The 18,695-nt window shown below is 40.9% G+C and overlaps 2 protein-coding genes across 2 annotated transcripts in view; one reads left to right on the forward strand and one right to left on the reverse strand.

Moving 5' to 3' along the window:
- dnah5l (dynein, axonemal, heavy chain 5 like) overlaps positions 1-7,639 on the forward strand; it is an 88,287-nt gene extending 80,648 nt beyond the window's left edge. The window contains exons 69-77 of the mRNA XM_055928621.1: positions 109-273; positions 402-669; positions 792-913; positions 4,069-4,416; positions 4,612-4,800; positions 4,952-5,084; positions 5,325-5,533; positions 6,726-6,947; positions 7,235-7,639. Of these exons, the coding sequence (XP_055784596.1) occupies positions 109-273; positions 402-669; positions 792-913; positions 4,069-4,416; positions 4,612-4,800; positions 4,952-5,084; positions 5,325-5,533; positions 6,726-6,947; positions 7,235-7,453 (1,875 nt within the window). The 3' untranslated portion in view covers positions 7,454-7,639. The remainder of the gene's footprint in view (positions 1-108; positions 274-401; positions 670-791; positions 914-4,068; positions 4,417-4,611; positions 4,801-4,951; positions 5,085-5,324; positions 5,534-6,725; positions 6,948-7,234) is intronic.
- Positions 7,640-7,781: 142 nt separating this feature from the next.
- On the reverse strand, positions 7,782-17,771 carry LOC129859183 (caveolae-associated protein 4a-like). Its single transcript, XM_055928628.1, has 2 exons — positions 16,133-17,771; positions 7,782-10,120 (listed from the first exon to the last, which is right to left on the reverse strand). The coding sequence occupies exons 1-2, from the start codon at positions 16,487-16,489 to the stop codon at positions 9,542-9,544; spliced, it is 936 nt and encodes a 311-aa protein (XP_055784603.1). The 5' UTR covers positions 16,490-17,771; the 3' UTR covers positions 7,782-9,541.
- Between the last annotated feature and the right edge of the window lie 924 nt (positions 17,772-18,695).

Raw genomic sequence — 18,695 nt, forward strand, 5'->3', positions numbered from 1 at the left:
TAAAGCATTATCCAAAGCTAAACATTTCCGTGTTGAAAATCCTCAGCTGCAGTGGTATAGCCTGTGTTCTCCACATTAGCTGGTGAATCCCTTTGGTTTTTGTTCCAGGCTCGGCATTACATCGCTGAGTCGCTGGGGCCTAAGTACGCCGAGGGGGTCATTCTGGACATGGAGTCCATGTGGGCGGAGAGTGACAAGAGGACTCCCATGGTGTGCTTCCTGTCTATGGGCTCCGACCCCACCGAGAACATAGAGAGGCTTGCAAAAGCAAAGGTAACTTAAGTGGCAAGTTTCTCAGACATAGATTAAGCCTACTCCTAGACTAAAAAGCATGATGCATCTGTTTTCTACTGTATGTATTTGACTGTTTTGCTGATCTTGTGTACGGCGTGTACCTGTAGGGAGCACCATGCAGACCCATCTCCATGGGACAGGGCCAGGAAGTGCACGCTCGCAGGTTATTGGCCAACAGTATGGCTGACGGAGGTTGGCTCCTCCTCCAGAACTGCCACCTGGGCCTGGACTTCCTGGACGAGCTGCTGGAGTCGGTCACCAACACCGAAAACATCCACAGCGGTTGTAGGGTGTGGCTGACCACCGAGGTCCACCCCAAGTTCCCCATCAACTTCCTGCAGTCGTCCATCAAGTTCACCAATGAGCCTCCTCAAGGTACATGCAAACCACTTCTTCTGTGTTAACTTCATTATCTGGATTGATGAACATGGCATATACAGTATCTTCGTATTATTAATTTGTGTCATACCAGATTTGTGGTCTTATGTTGTGTCCAGGTATGAAAGCAGGGTTGAAAAGGACCTACAATGGTGTGACTCAGGAGATGCTGGAGATCACTAACCTGCCCCAGTGGAGACCTCTGTTATACGCTGTGGCATTCCTCCACACTACTGTTCAGGTCTGACTGAACAACATCATTTCAAACCTGATTCACCCCCATATCATACCCCGTATCATAATCCCATATCCCCATATCATACCATCAAATGAAATACCCATATCCCCAATGGCTGTTGTTTCTCCAACATTTTCAGCGTTCACATCAATAACAGTCTTTCCATCTACTGTTCCATGTTTTCCTTCCCTTTTCTCTGGTTCTTAATAGTACTCTGCCTCTGTATTTCTCTGGTTCTTAATAGTACTCTGCCTCTGTATTTCTCTGGTTATTACTAGTGCTCTGCCTCTGTATTTCTCTGGTTATTACTAGTGCTCTGCCTCTGTATTTCTCTGGTTATTACTAGTGCTCTGCCTCTGTATTTCTCTGGTTATTACTAGTGCTCTGCCTCTGTATTTCTCTGGTTATTACTAGTACTCTCCCTCTGTATTTCTCTGGTTATTACTAGTGCTCTGCCTCTGTATTTCTCTGGTTATTACTAGTGCTCTGCCTCTGTATTTCTCTGGTTATTACTAGTGCTCTGCCTCTGTATTTCTCTGGTTATTACTAGTGCTCTGCCTCTGTATTTCTCTGGTTATTACTAGTACTCTGCCTCTGTATTTCTCTGGTTCTTAATAGTACTCTGCCTCTGTATTTCTCTGGTTATTACTAGTGCTCTGCCTCTGTATTTCTCTGGTTATTACTAGTGCTCTGCCTCTGTATTTCTCTGGTTATTACTAGTGCTCTGCCTCTGTATTTCTCTGGTTATTACTAGTGCTCTGCCTCTGTATTTCTCTGGTTATTACTAGTACTCTCCCTCTGTATTTCTCTGGTTATTACTAGTGCTCTGCCTCTGTATTTCTCTGGTTATTACTAGTGCTCTGCCTCTGTATTTCTCTGGTTATTACTAGTGCTCTGCCTCTGTATTTCTCTGGTTATTACTAGTACTCTGCCTCTGTATTTCTCTGGTTATTACTAGTGCTCTGCCTCTGTATTTCTCTGGTTATTACTAGTGCTCTGCCTCTGTATTTCTCTGGTTATTACTAGTGCTCTGCCTCTGTATTTCTCTGGTTATTACTAGTGCTCTGCCTCTGTATTTCTCTGGTTATTACTAGTGCTCTGCCTCTGTATTTCTCTGGTTATTACTAGTGCTCTGCCTCTGTATTTCTCTGGTTATTACTAGTGCTCTGCCTCTGTATTTCTCTGGTTATTACTAGTGCTCTGCCTCTGTATTTCTCTGGTTATTACTAGTGCTCTGCCTCTGTATTTCTCTGGTTATTACTAGTGCTCTGCCTCTGTATTTCTCTGGTTATTACTAGTGCTCTGCCTCTGTATTTCTCTGGTTATTACTAGTGCTCTGCCTCTGTATTTCTCTGGTTATTACTAGTGCTCTGCCTCTGTATTTCTCTGGTTATTACTAGTGCTCTGCCTCTGTATTTCTCTGGTTATTACTAGTGCTCTGCCTCTGTATTTCTCTGGTTATTACTAGTGCTCTGCCTCTGTATTTCTCTGGTTATTACTAGTACTCTGCCTCTGTATTTCTCTGGTTATTACTAGTGCTCTGCCTCTGTATTTCTCTGGTTATTACTAGTGCTCTGCCTCTGTATTTCTCTGGTTATTACTAGTGCTCTGCCTCTGTATTTCTCTGGTTATTACTAGTACTCTGCCTCTGTATTTCTCTGGTTCTTAATAGTACTCTGCCTCTGTATTTCTCTGGTTATTACTAGTGCTCTGCCTCTGTATTTCTCTGGTTATTACTAGTGCTCTGCCTCTGTATTTGTCTGGTTATTACTAGTACTCTCCCTCTGTATTTCTCTGGTTATTACTAGTACTCTGCCTCTGTATTTCTCTGGTTATTACTAGTGCTCTGCCTCTGTATTTCTCTGGTTATTACTAGTGCTCTGCCTCTGTATTTCTCTGGTTATTACTAGTGCTCTGCCTCTGTATTTCTCTGGTTATTACTAGTACTCTGCCTCTGTATTTCTCTGGTTATTACTAGTACTCTGCCTCTGTATTTCTCTGGTTATTACTAGTGCTCTGCCTCTGTATTTCTCTGGTTCTTAATAGTACTCTGCCTCTGTATTTCTCTGGTTATTACTAGTGCTCTACCTCTGTATTTCTCTGGTTATTACTAGTGCTCTGCCTCTGTATTTCTCTGGTTATTACTAGTACTCTGCCTCTGTATTTCTCTGGTTATTACTAGTGCTCTGCCTCTGTATTTCTCTGGTTATTACTAGTACTCTGCCTCTGTATTTCTCTGGTTATTACTAGTACTCTGCCTCTGTATTTCTCTGGTTATTACTAGTACTCTGCCTCTGTATTTCTCTGGTTATTACTAGTACTCTGTCTCTGTATTTCTCTGGTTATTACTAGTACTCTGCCTCTGTATTTCTCTGGTTATTACTAGTACTCTGCCTCTGTATTTCTCTGGTTATTACTAGTGCTCTGCCTCTGTATTTCTCTGGTTCTTAATAGTACTCTGCCTCTGTATTTCTCTGGTTATTACTAGTGCTCTACCTCTGTATTTCTCTGGTTATTACTAGTACTCTGCCTCTGTATTTCTCTGGTTATTACTAGTACTCTGCCTCTGTATTTCTCTGGTTATTACTAGTGCTCTGCCTCTGTATTTGTCTGGTTATTACTAGTACTCTCCCTCTGTATTTCTCTGGTTATTACTAGTACTCTGCCTCTGTATTTCTCTGGTTATTACTAGTGCTCTGCCTCTGTATTTCTCTGGTTATTACTAGTGCTCTGCCTCTGTATTTCTCTGGTTATTACTAGTACTCTGCCTCTGTATTTCTCTGTTATTACTAGTACTCTGCCTCTGTATTTCTCTGTTCTTACTAGTGATCTGCCTCTTATTTCTCTGGTTCTTACTAGTGATCTGCCTCTTATTTCTCTGGTTCTTACTAGTGATCTGCCTCTGTATTTCTCTGTTCTTACTAGTGCTCTGCCTCTGTACCTCTCTCTTTCCCCTCTGCAGGACAGGGAACCCTTTGAAAATCAGTAGGTCTACTGTGAAACGCTCACATTCTTTACATTACAATCTATGCTTTAACTATACAGTTATTACTTCTAATGATATTTTACCCAGTGAAAATAAATGAATGAATGGATGAACCAATGATGTCCATCAATCTCTCTATCAATCTCATGTGTGTTGGTTTTTCTCCATGCAGGAGAGGCGTAAGTTTGGCCCCCTGGGTTGGAACATCCCGTACGAGTTCAACCAGGCAGACTTCACCTCCAGCATGCAGTTTGTCCAGAACCACCTGGACGAGTTGGACGTGAAGCGTGGCGTCAACTGGAGCTGCCTGCGCTACATGCTGGGCGAGGTCCAATATGGGGGCCGAGTAACAGACGACCTGGACAAACACCTTCTCAACACCTTCACCCGCGTGTGGTTCAGCGAGAGCACATTCGCGGACAAGTTCTGTTTCTACAAGGGTTATACTATACCCAAAGCCAAGAATGTGCCGGATTACCTGCTCCACATTGAGACCCTGCCGCTGGTCGACTCGCCAGAGGTAAGAGGGGGGAGAGATGTTATTGGTGTGACATTAGTGCTACATCTTTATTTTCTGCTTGCAGTTAGCAGACGGTTCATGTTAGACAGGTTTTGGTTATTTTTGAATAGGCCACTATCACACTGGAGCAACAAACATATTTTCCTCTACTCAAACATACAACACATATACTAACCACAGTTGTGTGACCAACAGGTATTCGGTCTTCATCCTAATGCTGACATTACGTACCAGACAAACATGGCCAACGAGATCCTAAGCACCATCATCAATATCCAACCCAAGGACAGTGGAGGAGGGGGAGGGGAGACAAGAGAGGCCACTGTCCAGAAACTGGCCAACGAGATGCTGGACAAGCTGCCACCAGACTACGTTCCACATGAGGTAACCAACCTGACATGGACAAGGTTGATTGTGTCAATCAGGGGTTGGGGTCAACAATTGTTATATCTTGGCTCTGTAAAGATACCATATGTACCACAGATCAACTGAACAACTACATCATTAATAAGGTCCCCTCTACTTTGTGCTTCAGGTGAGAGCTCATCTTCAGAAAATGGGCCTTTTTCAGCCCATGAACATCTTTCTGCGGCAGGAGCTTGACCGCATGCAGCGAATCATAGGCTGTGTACGGAGTACTCTCACCGATCTGAAACTGGCCATTGATGGTAAGTCTCTAAAAAACACATACTGTAAATGCATACAGAGGTACTATAAAAAAGATAATCTGTAATAAAATCAACAACTTTCACACTGTACAGTGTAATTAGCATGGAAATACAATATATAGCTAGTTAGCAACTTTTGAAAAGAAATTAAACAACAGTTTTCTCTACTCCAAAATCGAAGTGAGACCTTCGAGTCTGGTTATAGGTTTCAAGTCCCTGAACTAAATGATCTACCATTAGGGACCATTATCATGTCAGAGGATTTGAGGGATGCCCTGGACAGCATGTATGACGCTCGCATCCCCAAGCTGTGGCAGAAGATCAGCTGGGACTCAGCGACGCTGGGCTTCTGGTTCACGGAGCTACTGGAGAGGAACCAGCAGTTTCATACCTGGATCTCCAGTGGACGGCCCCACCAGTTCTGGCTCACTGGCTTCTTCAACCCACAGGTAGGACCGCCTTGATTCAATCTTATGTAGCAAAATTTGAAATTGTGTTTCTTTACATTGGATAAAAGCAGAGACACAGAGCTACAGTGGTGTATCATACACTGCATTTGAAGAACAATGGGAAAGTAATTCTGCTTTGAAAGTTGATCAACTTTGAGAAAATGGCCTTTGAATGTTTTGGTACCTACTGGAGAGCTCTTCTTTGTCTACACCCCTTCAGCATCGTTTACACCCTCTTAAGTTTTAGTCCCACCCAACTCTTTAAGGGTTGATCTGAGTGTTCTGTCCTAACGACAGTCAAGCACCCAAGCTAACTGGCGAACGTTGGCTAGCTACTTCAAGACACAAATGAGAGAACAGCTCACTGACTATTTTTCTCGCCCTAGCAGAGCTGGTTAGGCTGTTTTTATATTATCCAGAGCGTTGTTGACGGCAACTGTGCTGCTGGCAACAATTTATGCTTTTTTGCCAACGTTTACTGACACCGGACATATTCAACTGGTGTTGAGTGTTCGTAAATTTGTCAGTTATTCTGCGCTCTGACATACTCAGACGAGAGTGCTCTGAAATCGGAGTAGTTAGCCAGAGTGACTTTACCAGCTACATCTATCAACAGTTGTCGCTGTGACATTCTATTGAAATGGTTACTTGCATAGTGGAGTCTTTTGTTAAGACATGTAGCTAGCTAGCTAGGTAAACAATTAACCATAATCACAACTCATGACATTACTACCCTGCATGAATCTGCAGGTAGCTAACCAACCAGGTTCAATGTTAGCTAGCTAACATTAGGCTATAACTAGCAATGCAAAGGGCTCTGAGACACAAATAATACGATCATACACGTAATGCTAGCTAGCTAACAGTACACTTTTTAACTTAAAATGAAAACGACTTTATGTTCAAATGGCTCACCTGTGAAGTGGTGACCCGCGACATATGCCTAGTTTCCTGAAACGAGTCACTTACTGCAAATGTACAAGCTCAGAGGTGGAGCAGACATGGCAGTCGCACCAATGAATATCTGGTTACAGTACTTCGTGTGGAACTTGTACTGTTTATGTATTACCTGGGAATAATGTATATTACATTATGATAGAAATGTTATGATTTTAAATAGTGTTCTTTTAAAGCACCCAGCAACAATGTTTTCAAAGTCTTGCCATGATAAACTGTGTGTGGTTTGTCATAGGGCTTTCTGACTGCCATGAGGCAGGAGACCACGAGGATGAACCTGGCCAAAGGCTGGGCTCTGGACACTGTCGTCTTGCACAACGATGTCACCCGGATGATGAGGGAGGACGTCACAGCGCCACCGCCAGACGACATGGGCGGAGTCTACATCTACGGACTCTTCCTGGATGGGGCAGGGTGGGACAAAAGAAACGCCAAACTCACAGAGTCACCTCCAAAGGTTAGCATATAGCATTATCTCATTTTCCACTGAGAATATTTATGCTCATTATTATTTGCTTCACTAAGATCGATGGTAAAAACTTTGAATGAACCAGACCTGGGTTCTGTCAACAACAACATCATACCAATGAAATAGTCCCGAAAGTGAAAACTCTAAATTCAAGTGCACCTTGATGACTTGTATTTGACATAATGTATTTCACCCAGGTCTGTAATGAATTTCCTTTGAGTCTGAAGTTGTTAGAAACCAGCCTATTGAGTCTCACCCCCGTCTTTCACTTCCAGGTCCTTTTCACAGTCCTTCCTGTGGTCCACGTCTACGCTATCAGCACGTTGGCTTCCGATGCCAAGCGTCAGCAAGGGATAAGCCTGTACGCCTGTCCCGTGTATAAGAAACCCAGACGCACAGACCTCACCTTCATATTCTCCCTGCTGCTGCGCACCTTCCAGGCCCCTGACCACTGGACGCTGAGGGGAGTGGCTCTGCTCTGTGACTGCAAATGAGTGGACATTTCATTTCAAGTGGTTAGTCATTTTAGTTTTGCAAAACATGTTGGTGTGGGGGGAGGCAGTGGATAGGTAGGGGTGCGTGTGTGTGAATGAGTGACTGTGTGTGTGTCTCAACCACATACTGAATATGACAATGACGACAATGTGTGTGTTTATCTAATTCCAAGTGATTTCTCAGAATTACTATCTGTCTACGTAGTGCAAATGAATTGATTAATCAATAATGCTAGTATTTTGTGCAGGCAAATTACTATATTTGGAATTTTTATTAAACACATTTTCAAAGAATACAAGTAGATGTAAACAATGCACAAGTCGTATATAAATTCTTGTTTTTGAATAACTCATCATATCCTGGTATTTTATTTGTTGAAGTGCTGTAGAAAAGATAGCTGTTATGGCATGTTTCCCCTATTCCAATTTATCCACTAAAATCAACCCCTCTGACACTTTACCCTGTCAAAAAGCATTTGAATAGCATCATGTCGCATCATAGTAATAACACTTTTATAACATTTGAATAATTATGTAATAAATCATAGCATAGCAAACAAGGATGCCAGTAATTTTTTTTCACAGTTCTATACCTTATGACTGGGTTATGTGTGTTGTAATACGAGTGTGGTTGTCATAAGCTGTTAGGACACATTTTATGGGAATTTACAAAAGCTTTCGACTACTGTCTTGTCTACTATCTTAATTAACATATTTTGGACGTGTAGAAGATAATTACCATAGCAACAGTTGGTGTAGTACTGCACCGAGGTTAGACCTTTTTAAACCGTGTTCATTGAATAGAAACAAAATCTACAGTTAACAAGAGTATTGGACAATTGAATAAATAATAACATGCACAATGTGTTACCTCTCCTTAGCAGCAGAGAGGCTTAAAATCCATCCTATATATGTAAAGTGGCATAAACTTGAAATAATATCTATAGTCATGCCAAATCACTCACACTATAACAGCAAAAAATATCTAGAAATGGCTTCATATATTTAACCATACTAAATGAGCAGAAGATGCAAATATTCAAGAATCTGCTTGTGTCCATAGGGAGTTAAATGATGTACTTACAATGTCTATTCCTACTGGCCATTTGTATAGCTAATTATTGTTTATTTTTTAAATGTCATATCATAGATATTTGACATAATACACAGTAGTTTCCTCACTCACCGTTTCATATAATATAATCATATTTGCCATTTAGCAGAAGCTTTTATCTTAGTCATGCGTGCATAACTGTACGTATGTCTGGTTCCGGGAATCGAACCCACTACCCTGGTGTTAGAAGCGCCATCCTCTACCAACTGAGCTACAAAGGACCAATTTAGAAATTAACCCATTTTCCAATGAAATGATATATACTTGTTATATATGTTTATATATGCATTACTCCTCAGACAACAGCTGATTTTAGTTTTTCTCTGCAAAAACTGCACAAGAAATGTTATCTATTCACTGAATTCTGGTTCGGCGGGCATGAGTTGACATCATTCAGTCCTGAAGCTCATCACTCTTCACATAACTTCACACAAGACATTTCTCTGTCAAGTTATTGTTTTTCATATGTAACATTAACCTTAATTAAACCATTCATACCTAAACTCAATTTCAACTTCCATCATTTCAGTAGTTTAGCCTTAACATCCCATATTCAGCCTTTCAACATGCAAATTAACGACAATTGAATGTCCGTTATGTTGTAAGTATGTTGATTATGAAGATGTTGAAAGTCTGTAGAAAATGTCCAATCCCTCAAACTTGCTGTAATTCTTTTCAGTTTATTTGTTTTGAATACTTGAAAGTCCATGTCTAATGTAAACAGGAAAAAAAGAAAAAAATATATATATATTTACTTGTTCTATATAAATCCTTTAATTCCCAAAACAAAGATGACTTACAAATGTTACAGGAGTGTGTGGATTATATAAACTCATCGTGTTGACACCCTAACTGGCCTGTTTCTGGGACCGGGACTACTGGGACTATGGGTCACAGGCCAATCCTAAAAAAAAAAATGAAAACAAGGAAAAATAACATGTATGTTGTTGTTTTTCAGTTTCTTGACCGCTGTTTTAGGAGAGCTGCTTGATATCATTTATCGGTACCTCATCCTCTCCATCCTCAGCCTCCTTGGTCACCTCCGTGTAGGCGAGGTCAGGGCTTGCGGATTTGCGTCCCTTGGGTGGCGGGATGGGTGCGGCACCCTCAGTGACCCCCTCGGCCCCCTCCTGGCCCTCCGCCACAGTCCTCTCCTTCTTCAGTTTGGCTGGCACATGGCTGGCAATAGATTCCTTGAGCCGCGAGCCGGACTGCTTGAGCCTCTCGCCAGACTGGCGGATCTTCTCCCGGCGCTCAGTCGATACGATGCGCTCACCCATCTGGCCAACCTTGCTGTTCATGTTCTCTTTCGTCTTGGTCATGTTCGCGCGGGAGAAGGTAGATTTGAAGCTCTCGATGCGACTCAGGCCTGATTTCTTCATCTTGGCGGCTGTGGACGAGGCTTCCTCCACCACCATGTACTCCTCATCAGACTCAGGGGGGAGCTCAAAGTGGTCTGGCTCCACTTCGGCCGCCGACGGTTTGGGTGCCTTGGGTTGACTGGGTCCTTTGGGTTCCTTTCCGGCTGCCACAGCTGGCACCTCACTGTCACCCTGTAATGAGATCAGAAACCAGGTTGAGTGTCTCAGAACCACCTCAAAACAACCAAAGGGACACACAAAAGCGCTTGTGTGTCTGCTTGCTAGTATACATCTGTAACCTGTAAAACCACACATTTCACTGCACCTATCCAGTGTATGTGACAATAAAACATTTCTTTTTTTTGTCTGCCTGCTAGTATACATCTGTAATATCAAGTGGTAGCACTTTGTTTCAGGTTTAATGATATCTGAGCTCTGACAGAAGGATTGCAATAGTATTGAGGTTGAATACATAGAAAATAAAGACCGAAATTAAAAGTCTTGATGTTGATAATATTGACTTTTTTGCCTTAGTTGTTGAATGAAGAATCTGACGTCTTGACAATCCTGAGAAGCATAGACCAACTGCTCTCGCTTATTGCTGCGTGTCCCGTAACTCAGTTATTTAATGGGTTCATGTTTCATACAGTACTTCACTCATTAAAGTCAATGTTTGAAATGAGAGCAGCCACTCATGAAGACATTGCCAAGAACCATAAATAATTGTATGAATTACCATAGATGGCAGCTAAATTGGTATCTGCAACCCAACACTGTATCCAGCCCACACTGTGAGCTTCAGTTAATCAGTGAATTTGGTTCAAACCATTATTTGGGACTCTATATCTGTCAACCCAATGAGTCCCACCGTGATGACGGCGCAAATTGGAATTCTAACCCCTTTTAAACTGGACTTTGAATGACTTGAGCTACAAACTATTAAAAGCTATCATTGAAAGGCTCTCACAAACACGCACATGTAACATGCTCTGCTCTATGATGCTCACAAGCTACACAAGAGTCATTAGAAGGTAAGGGGTTCTTCTACATAGAAGATCATAGGAAGTCCAAGGACATGGCGTATATAATACTGCAATAAGCTCACATAGTTGCTGTCTTAAACACCAAACTCTGCACAGTTGTCGCTGACTAGTTGGATATTAATTTCCCAGTTAGCAAACAATTTCTGTACTTAGTGCATTCATATAAATAAATACAAAATGATCAGGTTTTTGCTTTGGCTGACCTTTTCTTATTAACATTGGTCAATAAAACTTATGAATACAACTGTTTATGTCAAATTAACTTGTGTTCTACTTGTAACCCTGGTTGTCCTGAAAGGAAAATGGTTAAACACTTAATTGGGAGGCTAAATATAAAGGCTGGACATGCAGATAAATGAAAGTCAATGAAAAGGAGATTTTTGCTGGGGTCTCGAGACTGATAGGGTTAATAAGACAGGTCCACAAAATTTCACAGATTGACCCTAATGGGCTGTTTTTTCCCCACCTACAATCACTTAATAACAGTATGATTTCAGTATTACAAGAAAACACCCTCCATTCTAAAATGTAAATTAATTATGTTCTACGTGCATCTCAGAATTAAGTTATTGGCCTCTAATATTCTATGAAAACACAAGACTTTAATGATATTTCAAAAATAATAATTTATTACATAATTCGAAATGTATGCACTTTATAGAATATGCCATAAAGGCCTACAGTATTTCACAACATGTCAAAAGTTGGGTAGAAAGACTAAGGTTTTGATACAACATTGTTTCACCTGAGAGTTTAGCACCATTCATTTAGATATGTGTTCATTAAATAACGCGTTTAAGGAGAACTGGTTTGATAGTCTTTGGCATATATCAGATGTGTACTGGTTCACTTGGGTCTCTCGTTTCCCTCTCCTGCTTGAAGTTATTTGGGAATTGGAGATGCTTCAGTACGTTTTCCATGGGCCTCCAGCTCATTCATCCTTTCAAGAAATGTTCACAAGAGAAAAACCATGTCTTAACATCACATCTTAACATTATACATCAACTGTTTCATGTGTTTGAATGGCAGTTACATAGAGTGCATTCGGAAAGTATTCAGAACCCTTCACTTTTTCTACATTTTGTGACATTACCGCCTCAATTCTAAACTGGATTAAGTAGTTTTTTCCCCTCATCAATCTACCCCATAATGACAAAACAAAAACAGGTTTTTAAAATGTTTGCAAGTGTATTAATAATAAAAAACGGAAATGTCCCATTTACACAAGGATTCAGACCCGTTACTCATTACTTTGTTGAAGCACCTTAGGCAGCGATTACAGCCTTGAGTCTTTCTGGGTATGACGCTACAAGCTTGGCACACCTGTATTTGGGGAGTTTCTCCCATTCTTCTCTGCAGATCCTCTCAAGCTCTGTCAGGTTGGTTGGAGAGCGTTGCTGCACTGCTATTTTCAGGGTCGTTGTCTTGTTGGAAGGTGAACCTTCGCCCCAGTCTGAGATACTGAGCGCTATGGAGCAGGTTTTCATCAAGGATCTCTCTGTACTTTGATCTGTTCATCTTTCCTCTCGATCCTGACTAGCCTCCCAGTCCCTGGTACTGAAAAACATCCCCACAGCATGATGCTGCCACCACCAAGCTTCACCGTAGGGATGGTGCCAGGTTTCCTCCAGACGTGAAGCTTGGCATTCCAATCAAAGAGTTTCATCAGACCAGAGAATCTTGTTTCTCATGGACTGAGTCCTTTAGGTGCCTTTTGGGAAACTCCAAGTGGGCTGTCATGTGCCTTTTACTGAGGAGTGGCTTCCGTCTGGCCACTACCATAAAGGCCTGATTGGTGGAGTGCTGCAGAGATGGTTGTCCTTCTGGAAGGTTCTCCCATCTCCACAGAGGAACTCTGGAACTCTATCAGAGTCACCATTGGGTTCTTGGTACCTCCCTGACCAAGGCCCTTCTACCCCGATTGCTCAGTTTGGCCGGGAGGTCAGCTCTAAGCATTAACTTACACATTTATTAAAAATAAATTAGCAAAAATGTATATAAACCTGTTTTCACTTTGTCATTATGGGGTACAGTGTGTAGATTGAAGAGGGGGGAAAGTAATTTAATCAATTTTAGAATAAGGCTGTAACATAACAAAATGTGGAAAAAGTCAAGTGGTCTGAAAACTTTCGAATTTCAAAATATCATGCCAAAGCCTTACACGTATTCAAGTTCCATTTATAGGTGAGGAAGTTTGCTTCCAATGCTGAATTCAGAGTTGCAGTGCTGTTCCAATATACTCTAACGAGGCATGTACCATTTGCTGTATGAAATATTACTACTATTAATGTACTGTGTCATTAATATGCCTCTTACGTATAATAGAACACCTGATCTAAACACTTAAGCTAAAAGTTCAAACCTATGACTTTATAAAATGACAGCCTCACACACGTAGGATTAACATGCTAAACCTTTATGATAGGCCAAGCCCAATAAAACTCTGCGAAATGAAGCCAAAGAAATGATCACTTTTGAAGTCTATTAAATACAATTTCAATATATAACTTAGCCCTATCACAAGGACATCGTTCTGAGAATGTCCTCCCTCATTTTCTGTATAAACTATGTCATTTTGTACATAGTTATATATTTACTTACTTATTTACATACTGACTTACCTACTTACTTACTAATTGGTCTTACTTATTTAATTACTAATGTGTCTTACTTACTAAACTACTTACTAACTAATTTGTCTTACTTACTAATTTGTTTTACCTACTTACTTATTAATTTGTCTTACCTACTTACTTACTTACTTACTCATTAATCTTACTTACTAATTTGTCTTATTTAATTACTAATTTGTCTTACTTAATTACTAAATTGTCTTACTTACTAATTAGCCTTACTTAATAATATGTCTTACATTATGCCCTTGCATTCATATAATTCTAAGAGAGATTTATTGACAATCACAGCCTCATACCTAATACTTTATTAGGAGGTGAGGGCCTTGACAGGAAAAGGCTCTCAGCATAAAAACAGAAAGAGGACCCTGTGCACAGCAGGCTCTCAGAATAACCTTGTATAATAACTTTGTATAATAACCTTGTATAATAACCTTGTATAATAACTTTGTATAATAACCTTGTATAATAACTTTGAATAATGTTGTCAGCTGTCATTAAGACCCAGCAAATAGCAGCAGACCCCTTTACAAAGACTGGAGAGCGAGACTGTTCTATTAGTGTTATATTCTGACTTAAATTCCAAATAAGTCTTTTTTTTGCCATTTCAATGTTCTCTTGCCCAACATTAGCTGGAAAAACAAAGAGAGTGCTCTTTATTAATATTCATGAACTGCCTTACAGTACGTCGAGCTGATTTCTGTCAAGAGAGTAACATGTTTTACAGTTTATTTCTCTAAAGAAATTGGGAGATACTTTAATGTGTTGTCAACATTAGAGCCATCTCTTTTGCTGAGACCAAACATTGTGAATTATATTACCTCAATCACCTCAGCTACCTCGTACCCCCAGCACATTGACTCGGTACCGGTACTCTTGTTGTTGTTATTTTATGTTACCACTGTATTTCCTTAATCTTTTTTAAATTTTATTTTTTACAAATGTTCATACTATTCAGCTCTGCATTGTTGGGAAGGGCTCGTAAGTAAGCATTTTACAGTAAAGTCTATACCTGTTGTATTCGGCGCATGTGACAAATAAGATTTGATTTGATAAATCTGTGCCACTGCAGGTTTAGGCTACAAGGGAAATCTAGGAAGATTAGTTACATCCATAATCTTTTTCTTTCGATCCTCTTATATCGATCTAAATATAAGTGAATCATCACTAACCATGTACATGTTGGGTTTGTGCAGCTTATCCCAAAAAATTGCTAAATTTGAATTCTAATTTGCATTTACCAATTTTCATTTAAATGATGACATAAAAAGAGCACCTAGTGGTCACTAAATGGCACAACCGCAGAATGGCAGACAGTGTGGTGAATTAGTCAATCCCAGTATACCAAGAGAATCAACCAACATTACTGTAACCATGCTACAGATGTCCCCACTCCTTGTTTGATTCCTAAACCTCCCTATCATGTTTCATTTTCACTTCCCCCTATAGCGTAAAAATGGAATGTAAGTGTCTTAACCGTATGACCCATTCTGGACCAGGCAAACGTTAGTTGAAGTATTGCAAAATTGAGTACTGAGCAATTAGTAGAATTAAATTGGTATCACTTTACTTTACCCCCTTATTACCTGGTATTTACTTCAAGACTGTAGGGAAACAGCATTAGTACGTACTGTTACAAAAATATTTGAAGTAACTTCTAGAAATTACTGTTGGTAGTAATTTCACAATAAAAAAATGATAAACACCAGTGGTAATATTAATATAAAATAGAACATTATCTGTAATGCATTTGAGTAAAAACTGGTGTTAAAATGTTTGAAAATTGATCCGGTGTTAGAGTCATCTTTAATTACAGCATCCATTTTCATAGAAGGGAGAGTATGAATTAAATCAACTCATTGCATGCCTTCAAAGCAATAGTTTCTTATTCAACATTAGTACTGTATGTCACACACACACTTGCATGCCAAACTGCATATTTTTCATTGATTATGCGGCTGCCAGTGAATCCAGTTTGTTTATAGAAAAAGCATGTTGTTCTTTGTTATTTGACCTCCCCCTTTCTTTCCTAGTCTGAAATAAAATGGCAGCCAAGATTCACTCCGCCCCATCCGTGGCTGCTTAATCCAAATCGTATCGTCATTTGCAATTTGCCACATAGATTCGTATTCTTGAGTGCAGCATCTAACCTTTTAATAGACTGCACTATATCTTACGTTCTGTCAAGGCAACTCAGGCCCTGAAATAATCAGGTCAACGGCAGGCTTGCAGCTGTTAGCTTTGAAGGCCAAAGTAAAATTAAGCCTGCACCAATAAACCATCTGAAAGAGTCCATGCTTTGATTTAACTTTTAACACCCTCAATTTTAACAGATTCTTTCAGGCCCCCTGTCTCCATGTTGTTTCTGCCATCAAAATCTCAACTGAAGTCCATGAGTTTGAACAATTTACCACATTCTTCTACAACTCTTGAGAGTATGATCCTTAAATAACTAGTTAGAGGGTGAAGATGACAATGGTGAGTACCCCTTGCTTCTGACAGCAATGACATTGGCTGAATGGGCTTACCTGGTAGATAACAACCCGGAACTTGTTCTTGGCCAACAGTTCCTCCTGGGTTATTTCCACCTTCTTGACGCGGATGTTCTGATTCTCCACCCGTACCCGGACATCCTTGATGTGGCAGCTGACCGTCCGTGTTTTCTCCAGCAGCTTGTCCACCGTGCTGCTGGTGGCGGCGTGGTTTACCGTCAGCTTCACCACGTCCTCCTGGATGGTCTTGACGCTGTTCTCCAATTCTAGCTGCCTCTCCTCCATACGTGTCTGACACGTCTGCACGTTGTCAATGATGCCCGCCACACGCTCCAATAGCGCCATGATGGACGTCGTGTCGTCCCCCACAGCCAGACCCAGTTTATCAGCCATGGTTGGTGTCGTCAACCGCCTCGTCTCGGATCCAAAGGGAAAGGGTTGAGGTTAGAAATCTTTGTTTTTCTTAGTGGTCAGTAGAAACCGCAGAAAGGATAACCAGGCCTCTAGGTAGCTTCGACCTGAGACTTGTCAGACCAGCAGGTGTTAGGAAGGGTTTGCTTGCTGGATCATTGGGCCATGGAGGGCAGCAGACACCTCGGCCAAAGAGACTCACCGTGCTACTGGTCCCTCACCCAGGTCAAATGCAAAAGGACATGGAGGCTCCTCCTCTCTAGGGTGTGGGCAGCTCAGGGGGATATGAGAGGGCAGATGCCGCCAGTCAGGGCTCAGCGAGAGAGACAAAGAGAGAGACATGGGGGCCAGACTTGACATGCGTTCGCCCAAGCTAAAAATACTGAGCGTTAAGTGACTCCTCTACATTTTTGGAAGATGTGTGGCTGGGATAATGGAAACACCCCTATCCATTCTACACTCATCTTCTATAAGCGAGTTATTATTTTTTCCATTGCACCATTGGACAACTAGCTACAGTTGAAGTTGGAAGTTACACTTAGGTTGGAGTCATTAAAACTCATTTTTCAACCTCTCCACAAATTTCTTGTTAACAAACTATAGTTTTGGCAAGTCGGTTAAAACATCTACTTTGTGCATAACACAAGTAATCTTTCCAACAATTGTTTACAAACAGATTATTTAACTTATAATTCACCGTATCACAATTCCAGTGGGTCAGAGATTTACATACACCAAGTTGACTGTGCCTTTAAACAGCTTGGAAAATTCCAGAAAATGATGTCATGGCTTTAGAAGCTTCTGATAGGCTAATTGACATCATTTGAGTCAATTAGAGGTGTACCTGTGGATGTATTTCAAGGCCTACCTTCAAACTCAGTGCCTCTTTGCTTGAAATCATGGGAAAATCAAAAGAAATCAGCCAAGACCTCAGAAACAAAATTGTAGACCTCCACAAGTCTGATTCATTCTTGGGAGCAATTTCCAAACACCTGAAGGTACCACATTCATCTGTACAAACAATAGTACGCAAGTATAAACACCATGGGACCACGCAGCCGTCATACCGCTCAGGAAGGAGATGTGTTCTGTCTCCTAGAGATGAATGTACTTTGGTTCGAAAAGTGAAAATCAATCCCAGAACAACAGCAAAGGACCTTGTGAAGATGCTGAAGGAAACAGGTCCAAAAGTATCTATATCCACAGTAAAACGTCCTATATCGACATAACCTGAAAGGCCACTCAGCAAGGAAGAAGCCTGCTCCGAAACCACCATAAAAAAGCCAGACTACGGTTTGCAATTGCACATGGGGACAAAGATCGTACTGTTTGGACAAATGTCCTCTGATGTAATGAAACAAAAATAGAACTGTTTGGCCATAATGACCATTGTTATGTTTGGAGGAAAAAGGAGGAGGCTTTCAAGCTGATGATCATCCCAAACATGAATCACGGGGGTGGCAGCATCATGTTGTGGGGGTGCTTTGCTGCAGGAGGGACTGGTGCACTTCACAAAATAGATGGCAACACGAGGAAAGAAAATTACGTGGATATATTGAAGCAACAACTCAAGACATCAGTCACGAAGTTAAAGCTTGGTCGCAAATGAGTCTTCCAAATGGACAATGACCCCAAGCATACTTCCAAAGTTGTGGCAAAATGTCTTAAGGACAACAAAGTCAAGGTATTGGAGTGGCCATCACAAAGCCCTGACCTCAATCCCATAGAAAATTTGTGGGCAGAACTGAAAAAGTGTGTGCGAGCAAGGAGGCCTACAAACCTGACTCAGTTACACCAGCTCTGTCAGGAGGAATGGGCCAACATTCACCCAACTTCTTGTGAGAAGCTTGTGGAAGACTACCCGAAACGTTTGACCCAAGTTAAACAATGTAAAGGCGAAGCTACCAAATACTAATTGAGTGTATGTAAACTTCTGACCCACGGGGAATGTGATGAAATAAATAAATGCTGAAATTAATCATTCTCTCTGCTATTATTCTGACATTTCACATTCTTAAAATAAAGTGGTGATCCTAACTGACCTAAGACATAGGAATTTTTACTAGGATTAAATGTCAGGAATTGTGAAAAACGGAGTTTAAATGTATTTGGCTAAGGTGTATGTAAACTTCCAACTTCAACTGTATATATTGCTTTGAGTGTCTATAGCACAATCAAGAGCATGCCT

The sequence above is a fragment of the Salvelinus fontinalis genome, chromosome 7 (assembly GCF_029448725.1).
Source record: "Salvelinus fontinalis isolate EN_2023a chromosome 7, ASM2944872v1, whole genome shotgun sequence".
Classification (NCBI taxonomy): domain Eukaryota; kingdom Metazoa; phylum Chordata; class Actinopteri; order Salmoniformes; family Salmonidae; genus Salvelinus; species Salvelinus fontinalis.